We start from the raw sequence: 13,319 nt of genomic DNA, 5'->3' as shown, positions 1-13,319 counted from the left end.
TAGCTCACAGGATTGGTAGGGGCCTTAAATGGAATTTTGTTTGCTTTTCAAAACTTGAAGTGTTATACAAATTTCTATATTGTTGTAGTATTGATAGTAATGGAAACTATTCCATAGATAGATAGAGGAAACGTTTTATTTTTTAATAAAGGTTGAAAGTACTAACAATTTCCATTGATATTGTTTTATCTCGTCTACTTCTGGTCTATCTTCTACTTCATCATGGCATATCTTGCAATACCCAGGACAGTGCTTTGTCCAAATTATGCCATAGTTTCTACAGTTGTACATTGAGAATATTAAGATTGATTCTTATCAGCCTTATCAAATTTTAAAATCAAATCCATGTATGTGGAGCAAGGACTTGGTAGAGGAACTGCAAAGTGTAATATAGAGAGCATGAGTCATAGATGGCCTAGATGCCCTACTGCAGCAGTGGTTCTTAAAGGAGTCACACAATCAGAAGACAGGTAAAATCTTTGCATATGTTGAGGACTTTGAATGAAGAAACTCTTCATTGGTCTGGTTTTGGTGAAGAGTGGAAGGGTTTTTTTTTCTCTTACCAACCTCTTTTTATCCATGAATAAACATTAGGACTTCCTAATCCAGCCTGTTGCAGCAATCTCTCTTCCCCTTATTAAGGTGTGTGTGTGTGTGTATGTGTGTGTGTGTGTGTGTGTGTGTGTGTGTGTGTGTGTGTGTGTGTGTGTGTGTGTGTGTGTGTGAATTTACTCAGACATTTCCTTTCTGGCTAAGTTGATAGTATTATTATTATTGGCCTATCTCAGTTCTTTTTTTTTTTTTTTTTAATAAGCCTACATTCATCTCTTTACCATTTGGAGTTATAGTTTTCTATAAAGTTTTCTATATAGTTTTCTATATATACTATGGCATTAGTGACACCAGGAGTAAGTAACATCTTTTGCATTGTAAACATTACTACACCATTAAAAGGTAAGCTACTATTATTGATATAATCCAGTTGCTAAAAATTTTCTGTTATGTTTTTTGGTGCTACTTTGCATTTTCTTAATGATATTTGTTCTATACTGCTCTATTGATATATGTCCAAGTCTTTTAATCCATGTCCTTATATGCCCACATAGATTGAAATGGTTTTTTAGGGCTTTTGATTGTTTTTTCTTTTCCTTCTCTTTTTAAAAATTTATATCTTTCATTTTTTATCATCCACATTTCCCAATATATCCTTTCTCTTTTCTTTTCCCCTCCCAGTGAGCCATCTCTTAAAATAGAATAAAAGAGGAATAAAGAATAAAAAAGGAGGGGAGAAAAGCTTTTCAGCCAAACCAACAACACTTTGAAAAAAGCCTCACAATATATTCATTTGTTATACACCCACAGTCCTCCATCACTGAAAAGAAGTAAGGGCAGTACCTTCTATATTGTTTCTTTTGCACTAAGCTTAGTCATTACAATTTCAATTGTTTAGTGGCCATTGCTTCCATTTACACTTTTATATTGTCTACTTCTTGTCTGTTTTCTATTTCATCACTGTATTCCTTGTAACATCCAGGACAGTGCTTTACCCATTGATGGAGACAGGGGACATTAGAGTTGAAAAGACTATCCAGATTAGCCTGAGAAAACCAAAGCTCATTGAGTTGAGGAAGGTAAAATTACCCTCCACGGTCATAGAACTTGAACATGAGTTTTTCTCCCTTAAAATTCCAATCCAGTGCTCACCTCATGAATTACTTTTGATTGAACTTAGTCAGCTCATGATATCAAGCAAAACACATGAACTTTGTATTCATTACTGCAGTTTTTTCTGCATAGGAGTAATTGCTCATTGTGGATGAGTGGGTTGATGACTATTTGTTAGACTAAGTGTCTTTATATGGAAGATAAAAGCAATTTGTATACATTTCCTACATAAAAAACTGCCATTCTCTGGAGAGAATTAAAAAAAAAAAAGCCTTCATGTCTTTTACTCATTGGGTCCCTAATTGAAAGGTCATAAAATATTTGTATGTTTAGTGTATAAAGGCTCTTTTATGCCCAGGATGGTAGGATCCTTTCAACTAGAATCCAGGAGGTAAAAAAAAAAAAAAAAAAGCTCTTCATTTAAGTTGGTTCACCTGGATGTTACTCAAAGATTAAAGTCAGGAAGTCATTGGAGAATATGGAAAGGATATGGCCTATCTTATCTTAGCCTTGAAAATAAGCAGAAACATTATCATTTACAGAATTTCTTTATTTTCACTTTGCTCACCTATGCATCATACACTACTATGTAATTAATAAAATGAATTGGTGCCTCACTGTCATATCTTACAATGAAATCAATAATGGGTTATTTTCATGATAAAGTCAATAACTTATCTCTTTTAAACAGAATCTAAGATGGAGTGTCATACTAACTTATGTTTTTCTGGAAGACTGTATAGTCATAGGCTGACTTAGAATGCAGGCACATTGAGATCAGAGATTGTTTCCTTTTTCTTTTGTCTTTGAGCCACTAATTCCTAAATCAGTGTCTGGCACATAAGTTTTTAATGAATGCTTGCTTGTTTAATTGGTGAGACAAGTTCAAAGCTCATTTTAATATATTTCACTTTTAAAATCAAAATACTATGCAGAAAAGGGTGATAACTTAAAAATATACAAGTGTCATTTAAGCACAAGAAGGTTTGGATATGGGATTAGACAACTTTGCAACATTCAAAATATGAATAATTTTTTGTATTTTTGTAAAATAGCCCTCCAAATCTTATTGTGGAGAAAGCCATCCTAAAATTTATTTTGTTATTTCAATAAAATAAGCTGTTAGGCATTGATTAGGCATTATAACACATGCTTGAATGATTAATTTCTTGATGTTTTGGATGTGGACAGTCTAATCAGAAATAAATGGTTAAATGACTTCATAACTATGATTATTATTATCTTTTTCAAATTTAAGATTCATTTTCTCTTTCAGGATCACAGCTTGTGCTATGACAATGAATAAATATGTGGAAGAAAATGTATCTCAAAAATCCTATACAACCATCAAATATTTCATGAAGATGCTGAGCAGTGTCAGTGAAACTTTGATTTTTATCTTCATGGGAGTGTCAACAGTTGGAAAAAACCATGAGTGGAATTGGGCCTTTGTTTGCTTCACCCTGATCTTCTGTCTAATCTGGCGTGCCCTAGGTAATGAGCACTTGATAGCCTAGATAATGCTATAGAATTTTTTTTTAAATTTTTCATTGTAAAAAAGGAAGTTTGAAAAATATTTAATTACTAAAAGAAATGAGATTAGGAAGGTGATGTCTTCATGAATCCTAACTTAAAAGAAAATTAAATTTCTTTGAAAAAAATTTCTATTAATTACTGGTACCTGGATGGCACAATGGATTGAGTGCCAAACCTGGAATCAGGAAGACTAATCTTTTCTGAGTTCAAATCCAGCTTCAAACGACTCAGCACTGTTTGTCTCAGTTTGCTCATTTGTAAAATGAGCTGGAGACGGAAATGACTCCATTATCTTTGACAAGAAAACTCCAAAATAAGGTTAGGAAGAGTTGTATACCACTGAAAACAACAACAATAACAAGTTAACTTATTAATAACAGCCTTTATCAAATGCCTAAATCTAAAATCTCATCATGGAGTGGAGGAATTGCTAACTTCTTCAAAGAGTCAAAGTTTGACAAAGATTCATAAAGGCACAGAATATCTGATTATGATCTGAAATGTATATTATCTTACAAGAATTTTGTCAGAGACTCAACAGTAGTAAGACAATTGCTATATGACATTTATTTTGACCTCAGCAATTCTTTTTTTTGCATTTTTTTTCTTTTTCTTCCTTCCTCCTTCCCTTCTTTCTTTCCTTCCTTAACATATACATGGGTAATTTTTCCAAGATTGACCTTTGCAAAACTTTTTGTTCCAAATTTTCCCCACCTTCCTCCCTACCCACTCCCCTAGCTGGCAAATAGTTCAATACATTTTACATATATTGAAATACATGTTAAATCCAATATATTTACATTTTTATACAGTTATCTTGCTGCACAAGAAAAATCAGATCAAGAAGGAAGGAAAAGAAAAACTGAGAAAGAAAACAAAATGCAAGCTAATAACAACAGAGAGAATGAGAATGCTATATTGTATTCCACACTCTGTTCCCACGTTTTTTCTTTCTGGGTGTAGATGGCTCTCTTTATCACTGAGCAAGTGGAAATGGTTTGAATCATCTCAATGTTGAAGAGAGTCACGTGCATCAGAATTGATCTTTGTATACTCTTGTTTTTGCCGGGTATAATGATCTCCTGGTTCTGCTCATTTCACTTAGCCTCTCCAAGCCTTTCTGAAATCATCCTATTAGTTGTTTCTTACAGAACAATAACATTCCATAGCATTCATATACCATAATTTGTTAACTGATGGGCATCCACTCAGTTTCCAGATTCTAGCCACTACAAAAAGGGCTGCCACAAACATTTTTGCACATACAGGTCCCTTTCCCTTCTTTAAGATCTCTTTGGAATATAATCCCAGTAGAAACACTGCTGGATCAAAGGGTATCCACAGTTTGATAACTTTTTGAGCATAGTTCCACAGTGTTCTCCAGAATGGTTGTATCTGTTCACAGTTTCACCAACAATATATCAGTGTCCCAGTTTTCCCACATCCCCTTCAACATTCGACATAATTTTTTCCTCTCATCTTAGCCAATGTGACAGGTGTGTAGTGGTATCTAGTTGTCTTAATTTGCAGTTCTCTGATCAATATTGATTTGGAGCACCTTTTCATGTGGCTACAAATAGTTTCAATTTCTTCATCTGAAAATTGTGTGTTCATATTCTTTGACCATTTATCAATTGGAGAATGGTTTGAACTATTATAAATTTGAGTCAATTCTCTATATATTTTAGAGATGAAGCCTTTATCAGATCCTTTGGATATAAAAGTATTTTCCCAATTTATTGCTTCCCTTCTAATCTTGTCTGCATTAGTTTTGTTTGTACAAAAACTTTAACTTAATATAATCAAAATTATCTCTTTTTTGATCAATAATTGTAATGTTCTGGTAAGCTTTCTGGAGGTCTCGGAACCATCCTTGATTTCAACAGAATAATAACCACGAGAATAGTCAGGAATAAAGTTCAAAGTCTTTATCATTCCTTTTTAATCTGCCTCCTTCACCTGGGGCTAGCTTTCTGGAGGGCCTTGGTTTCAGTGGAGGAATTCAGGAGGCAGGAAAGCCCCCAGAGGCTGGTCAAGTCTTTCTCAAAGTGCAGGAGGCAGGAGAGCCATCAGGCAGGTCTCTGTCTTAAAGTCTGTCTCCTTCCCAGAGCCCTAAAGGCTCTTATATATTCCATTATAAGTACATCATTGTAGGTGTCAATTTTGTAGAATAGTTGTCAACTTGTAGAACTATACTATGTACTAGAGAATCATTATCTTAATTCTGAGTTAAAACCTTGTTTTAGGATTAAATCAGTCATACTGAACTAGAGAACTCACATGCTAAACTAGATAACCATTGTCCTATCAATTCCACTGAGTAAATGCCTTGTTGTAGGATTTAATCAATCTTAGAGAGTTCTTGCCCTTTACAAATAATGGTCTTTAGTTCTTCTTTGATCACAAATTCCTTCCTCCTCTACACAAATCTGAGAGGTAAACTATCCTATGTTCTTCTAATTTGTCTATAATATCATTCTTTATGAGTAGATCATTAACCCATTTCAACCTTATTTTAGTATATGGTGTTAGGTGTGGGTCTATGTCTAGTTTCTGTTGACTAGATTACAATTTTCCCAGCAGTTTTTGCCAAATAGTGAATTCTTATCCCAAAAGCTGGGGCCTTTAGGTTTGTCAAATACTAGATTGCTAAAGTCATTGACTCTTTTCTTCTGTGAACCTAACCTGTTTCACTGATCAACTTCTCTCTTTCTTAGCCAGAACCAAATGGTTTTGATGGCCACTGCTTTATAATATAGTTTTAGATCTGGTACAGCTAGGCCACCTTCATTTGCTTTACTCCTTTGAAATTCTTGACCTTTTGTTCTACCAGATGAATTTTGTTGTCATTTTTTCTAGGTCTTTAAAATAGTTTCTTGGGAGTTTGATTGGTGTAGCACTAAATAAATATATTAGTTTAGGCAGTATTGTTGTCTTTATTATTGCTCGACCTATCCAAGAGTACTTGATATTTTTCCAGTTGTTTAGATCTCACTTTATTTGTGTGGAAAGTGTTTTGTAGTTTTGCTCATATAGTTCCAGATTTTCCTTTGGCAGACAGATTCCCAAATATTTTGTACTATCGACAGTTATTTTAAATGGAATTTCTCTTTGTATTTCTTGCTGTTGGATTTTGTTAGTGATGTATAAAAATGCTGATGATTTATGTGGATTTATTTTATATCCAGCAACTTTGCTAAAATTGTGGATTATTCTAATAGCTTTTTAGTAAAATCTCTGGGGTTCTCTAAGTATACCATTATATCATCTGCAAAGAGTGTTAATTTAGTTCTCTAATTCCTTTAATCTCTTTTTCTTATCTTATTGCTGAAGATAATACAATATTGAATAGTAATGATGATAGTGGGCAATCTTGTTTCACTCCTGATTTTATTGGGAATGGTTCCAGTTTATCCTCATTACATATGGTGCTTACTGATGGTTTTTAATAGATGCTACTGACTATTATAAGGAAAAGTTCATTTATTCCTACACTCTCTATTGTCTTTAATAGGAATGGGTGTTGGATTTTATCAAATGCTTTTTCTACATCTATTGAGATGATCATATGGTTTTTCTTTTTCTAAAATGGGCCTATTTAAATAATTTATTTCCTCTTCTGTTAATCTAGGCAATCTATATTTTTGTAGATATTCCTCTATTTCACTTAGGTTGTCAAATTTATTGGCATAAAGTTGGGCAAAGTAAACTAATTATTGCACTTATTTCCTCTTCAGTGGTGAAAGTTCTCCCTTTTCATTTTTGAGACTAACAATTTGATTTTTCTTTCCTTTTTCTAATCAAATTAACTAAAGGTTTATCTATTTTGTTTTGTATCTTACTTTTCTATTTGTACTTACAGTGATTAACACAGTGTACTTAGTAAAAACTTAGCACTTTCTACTTAGTAATGTACAAATCTTTTTTCATTAATTAATTCATTTACTCATTCATATCCTTTAAGCTACCTCTGTATAAGAAAATCACTTTTGCTTTTCCTATTTAATTTCCTATAAATTATAACAAGAGGCTCTTATCAGAAATATTTGATGCAAAGGGTTTTTTTTGTAGGCTACTTCCCTTTTTATATTCCTTATATTAATTTTGTCATGCAAAAAATTTAATATAACTGAAATCCTTCACTTTATCTTTTGTCATCATTTCTATCTTTTGTTTCATTAAGTATTCCCTACTTATAAGTATGAAGAGTATATGATGTGTCATCCTTCTAATTTTTATAATCTTTAATATTTGGGTAATATATTAATTTTAACTTATTTTATTAAATAGTATATGATGTTGATCTAAAGTTAGTTTCTATCAGAAAAGTTTGTAGGTTTCCCATTTATTATTGTCAAAGAGGGTATGCTTTCCCAGGTATTTTTGCTTTTGAATTTATTGAAAACTAGGTTATTGATTTCAATTATTTCTGATTCTTCCATCTCTAATCTGTTGTGAAGAACTAATTTTCTATTTTTAACTGGTATGAATTATGATTCTTGATTTATAATATAGTTTAAGGTCACACTGTTTTCTTCCTTTTTCCTCATTTTCCATGACATTCTAACTATTTTGTTCCACCAACAAATTTTGTTATTATTTTGTATAGTTCTGTAAAGTAATCCTTTAGTAGACTGATATAGCCTTAAGATAGTAACCATAGTTTCCATAGTATCATATTTATTTATTTTTCTTATGTTTCTGTTGTTTGGGATGTTTGCAAGTTGAATTTTCTGCTTATGTCTAGGCTTGGGGTTTGGTTGTTTCTGTCATTTTATTGATCAAAATTCTTGAGTGTTTTGAAATTGTTTTTTTGTTATAATATTGTTACCTCTGTATAAATTGTTTTCCTGGTTTTGTTAATTCCACAATGCAGTTCATTTGTTTCAGGAATCTTTAATCAATTTTTTTTTCACATTGTAATAATTTTACTGCATTGATCTGTCACAATTTATTGTCATTCTATAATTGTTAGGAGACACTATAAAGCTCCTCCTAGATTCTAGTCCTTTGATTTTATTTTTTACATTTTAAATTCTCTCTTTAGAATCAAGAAACTTGTTTGGCTTGTAATTATTACTTCCTCAGTATCATTTTTCCTATTTGCCACTTCCCTTATCCTCTCCTCAATGTTTTCATTATATACATAATTCTCCTGTAATATCAGAGAAAGTGGGGCAAGATAGAGATTAGTTTTTAACTTTTTTAATTGTGGAGAGTTTAGGCTAGCTGACTGAATCGAATTCATGTTCAAAAATCATTCTGTCCAGAGTGACTGAGGAACCACTTTTATATAGCAGAGCAATCAGGTGATACAGAGGCAAAAAGAATGCACTTAGGTCATCAGGCAGCTGTTATACCAAAAAAGTTATATTACTCACAGCCTAAAGTAATTACAAGATGCACATAATGATAGGAATGGATTTGGGATGTATACGATAGTGAGAGTAACGGATGCATACCATGATGGGAATGGGGAACAATAACTGACCTTATCCTTCTACAGATAAGTGTGATGCCCAAGTAAGCAGAAGTTCAGAAATAGGAAAGGTCACTCTGTTGTCATGATTGATATTTTGATTTAGTGTGTGAGGCAAAGTTTCTCATGAGAAACTTACAGGGTCCTTTTTGGTTCAGTATTCTCTCTCTTCCTTTCTCTTTCTTTTTCCCTTTCCCTCTCTCTCTTTCTGTATGTTTCAAGTAAGACTGAGAAGCATCAGATGGCCACCCCCATCCCTTCTTCTACATTGTATACTCTTATATTTGCACACCCCAATTAAGAAAAATAGCAAGTTATACTTCCTTGTTCCTTGGTTTTTCAGTAGTGTATTATTTTCACCCTCTCTTCTTTTTCTTTTTTTTTTTCAAACCCTCAGAACATAAACACTCTAAACTTATATATACACTGTTTTTCTTTAAGTCCCTCAATACCGGCATTGTGAAGGAACAAGTCTCTCTCTGTAAAATATTAACGTTAGATCAACCTACAGTTTCATTTGCTAAAAAAATTTGCATTTCTGGGATTTTCTTGACTTTTCTGTTTTAAAATTCCTACTCAGCTCTGTACTTTTCATCAGAAATACTTAACAGTCTTTTGTTTCATCCAAGTTCTATTTGTTCTGCAATAGAATGATATTCAGCTTTTCAGAGTAAGTTGTTCTCAACTGTAAACCTTTATTTTTATTTATTTATTTGGAATAGTGTATTAAATTATCTGTCCAGAATCTATTTTCCATATCAGTTATTTTTCCAATGAAGTGTTTTACATTTTCTAATATTTTTCATTTTCTAGAAAAAAATGTTTCTTGAAATTTTGATTCTTGATATCTCATTGAAACATTTATCCAATTCCAGTTTTTTTGTTTTATTTTTTCATTTTATTCTTTCATGTATTTTTTCTTTTGATCTTTTTCTTTTCTTTTTTTGCTTTTTAATTTATTTATTCAATATTGTCCCCCAGTTACATTCAAAACAAATTTTACATTTGTTGTTTTTAAGATTTTTAAGTTCTACTTTTTCTCCCATTATCTCCACCCACAATTTAGAAACCACCCATGAAGTTATGCAAAACATTTCCATAGAAATCAAGTTGCAAAAGAAAACATAGATCTCCTACCCTAATGAAAATAAAAACTCGAGAAAAGTGGAAAATAAAGAGTGAGGTAGAGTAATAGAGAATTCTTTGATCTATATTCAGATTTGATCAGTTCCTTCTGTGGGTACTGATAGGATTTTTCATCATGAATCCTTCTGAGTAGAGTAGGTGTGGATGATTGTCCTACTGAGAATAATAAAGTCATTTACAGCTGGCCATCCTAAAACATTGCTGTTATTTTATATACAATATATTTCACTTTGTTCATAGAGGACTTTCTATATTTTTTTTGGGGGGGAGCATCCCAGAAAATCTCTGTTTTCCAGAGAACAATAATATTCAACTGAGAAACTTGCTTCCAAATTTTTTTTTTTTTTTTTACAATTACTATTGCTAATTGTATTTCCCCCATTCATACTCTCTCTCCTTTTATCCTGTTCCTCCTCAAAAGTGTTTTGCTACGGACTACTCCCTACCCCAAAATGCCCTCTTTGATCATTACTCTCTCCTTTTCCATATCCGATTTTCCTCCTATTTTCCTGCAGAATAAGGTAGATTTCTATACTCCTATTGAGTATCTATGTTAATTCTGATGAGAGTAAGGTTTACTTATTCTCCCTCTCTTCCCTCTTGCCCAGGATTGTTGACTCTTTTTTTTTTTTTTTTTTTTGGATAATTCTCCTGTATAGCTTTCATTTCTTTCCCCAATTTTTCTTCTGTCTCTCTCGCTTGATTTTTACAGTCCTTTTAGAACTTTTCTAAGAGAACCTTTTGAACTTGAGACCAATTCATATTCCCCTTTGAAGACTCACATTTTGCTGTCTTCTTCTGGGTTTGTGTCTATAGCTTTCTGTTGTCAGGGCTCTTTTTTTTGCTCATTTTTAAAAATTGAGGTCTCAAATGGAGACTGTCCAAGCTTCTTTTGTTGGGGACAGGACCCTTGTCATTGGCTTTCTACACTGGGAAAAGAGGAGCTGGCAACTTTCCCATTGTTCTGGGTTGGCCTGGTCTTTTCTGTTGTGGATCAGGGTCTTACAGCTTGTTTTCTGCACTGGGGCTGCAGGCCCATAACTGGCTATCTGAGCCACTGGTCATCTGAGCCAGAAGATGGGCTTTGGCTACTGAACTGTACTAAGGCAAAGAGCCTCTCATCACACCTGCATTGGTTCAAGATGCCCTATTGCTCAAGTAAGACAGACATTTCCTCAAGTCCTTCTAAATTATCTTAAGCTGCAAAATTGTAGCTGAATTTTTTCTGAGTTTTGTTACTCTAGAATCCAATTAGAGGCCTGATTTAGCAGTATTTTTAGGGAAATTGGGGAGAGCTCAGGCAACTTCCTAATGTCTCTCCACCATCATATCATGGCACTGTCTAACTCTTTGTTATTTGAACTTTGACTTTCTCAGCAAGAGAAATTTGGTTTTTTTTTTATCACATTCCTGAACTTTTTTTTAGGATTCCTTTTGGGAGCTGATTATAAATTCTTTTATAATATTATGTTCAGTATTTTTAAAAAATAATAATTTTGGGGGCATTAAGTGATTTTTAAATAATCTCTCCTTATTTTCCAAGTTATGAGTTGTTATCAGATGTAACCTTTTCCCCACTTTTTTCATTCTTTTGATTTTGTTCTAATATTTCTTGCTATCATATGCATGTTTTTCATTTCTATTTGTTCTATTCTAATTTTCAGGGATTCCATTATTGGGTAAGTTTTATCACTTTATCTTCTATGTTATATATTCCCTTTCCATTTCTTTTTTCCAGAGTTTCTTTTATTTTTTAAATCTCTTCCTTTATTTCTTCTAGGTATTTATTTAGTCTTTTTAGAAAAAAACCTATTTTTTCCTTTGTGGTTTTTCTTCTAGTTGTCATGGAGTCATTCCCTTCTTATTTGGGTGAAGGGAACTTTTCTAGATTTGTAATAATTTTTATACCAATCAGTGTTTTCTTTGATTTATTAATCTATCCAGCTTTAGTTGCTCAATTGGAGTTTCATGCCAAGGCCAAGCTCTACTTCTAGCTTCACTTTTTGTTATGGTTGTTGACTTTCTTTGGCTCACCCTGATTTCTTGGATTCCTGGATGGATTCCTTTTGGATCCTGCCTTCCTAGGATGTATTCCTCTTGGATCCTACCTTCCTAGGATAAGCCCTGCAAGAGCTTTGAGATTCAAAAACTAGCTTTTAGTGTGCACTGAAGAAAATCATTTCAGAAAGTATTATACAAATTTGCAGTTCCATTATCAGATTATCCATTATTCCATTATCAATAAGCTTCCTATACCACAATTTCAATAAAAAATTTTAAAACTATATTTTGCAATTTTATAGGCATAAGATCATTAACTTTGTTTTAAATTATCTACTATTCTATACTGGTTTTAATATATCTCTTACTATTTTTGAGATTGAGCATATTTTAAAGGGAATACCAACAATTTGTATTACTTTTTTTTGAAAACTGATTTTCATGTCCTTTGGCCATTTATCTATGCTGGACATGGAATCATCTTTGTAAAATTTTATGTTTTTAATTTATAATCAAAAGTTATCGTTAATATTAATTATAGTTTTTATTGTAAATAAATTTTAACATCTTTATTTAAATATATCTTTTTATTTCTAATTGTTCAATTATCTCCCTTCTCTAATTTAAAGGAAGTACTCCATTTCTCCCCTATTTTTATGCATTTTTTCTTTTTAATTCAGTTTAACAAATACTTATTAAGCAATTGCTTTGTTCCAACATTGTTCTTAGGGCTAAGGATAGAAAGACAAAAGAAAATTGTCTGGTAAACTACTGTAAAAAGTTTACATTATCATATAGATATGCCATATAGATGCCAGAGAAACATCCAGTGGAAATTCACTGAGGTAGATGAAATGAAAATTGACTCTAAGTACTAAATACCTTTTCTGCCAAATTGGAAGTTTTCCAAGAATATTTTTAAATAATTTATCCTGTCCCCACTTTTTCCCCTATAATTTTATCAAACATAATAGTGTATCTATTAAATTCCATTGGCCTGTTTCTTTATTCTTTGTCCATTGCCAAATAGGATGGTAGTTTTTAAAAATATATATTTTAAAGTCTGGGAGAACAAGGCTACCTTCAATAATTATTTTGTTGTTTAGTTCACCTTTTTGATATTTTTGCCTGTTTGCTTTCTCATCTCTAAAAATTAGGCTTTAAATCTGTGATCTTATGATCAGCACAGATTTTTCCTTTTTACCCATTCCATAAAGAAACTTTTGTATTCCAATAATTATATAAATTTATATATCAAATGTTGCTATTTTGTCAATATTTATTTGACTTGTAAATGATCTTAGAAAGTTAGGTATCAGTATGGATTGAGCACCAGGGCTGAGTCAGGAAAATTTGAGTTCAAATCAGGTCTCAGAAACTTACTAGCTATGTGACCCTGAGCAAGTCACTTAACTTTGTTTGCTTTAGTTTCCTCTTCTGTAAAATGAACTGGAGAAGGAAATGTCAAATTAGTCCAATAACTTTGCCAAGA

General features: G+C 32.3%; 1 protein-coding gene across 1 annotated transcript in view; it reads left to right on the top strand.

The window, feature by feature from the left end:
• The window catches only part of SLC9A2 (solute carrier family 9 member A2), a 117,549-nt gene that overhangs the window by 61,492 nt on the left and 42,738 nt on the right, over positions 1-13,319 (top strand). Inside the window, exon 4 of the mRNA XM_074299713.1 lies at positions 2,942-3,159. Coding sequence (XP_074155814.1) covers positions 2,942-3,159 — 218 coding nt within the window. The remainder of the gene's footprint in view (positions 1-2,941; positions 3,160-13,319) is intronic.

This window comes from Sminthopsis crassicaudata, chromosome 3 (genome assembly GCF_048593235.1).
Source record: "Sminthopsis crassicaudata isolate SCR6 chromosome 3, ASM4859323v1, whole genome shotgun sequence".
Lineage (NCBI taxonomy): Eukaryota > Metazoa > Chordata > Mammalia > Dasyuromorphia > Dasyuridae > Sminthopsis > Sminthopsis crassicaudata.
The sequence above is the reverse complement of the archived record's forward strand: the minus strand, read 5'-3'. Positions and strand labels throughout refer to the sequence as shown.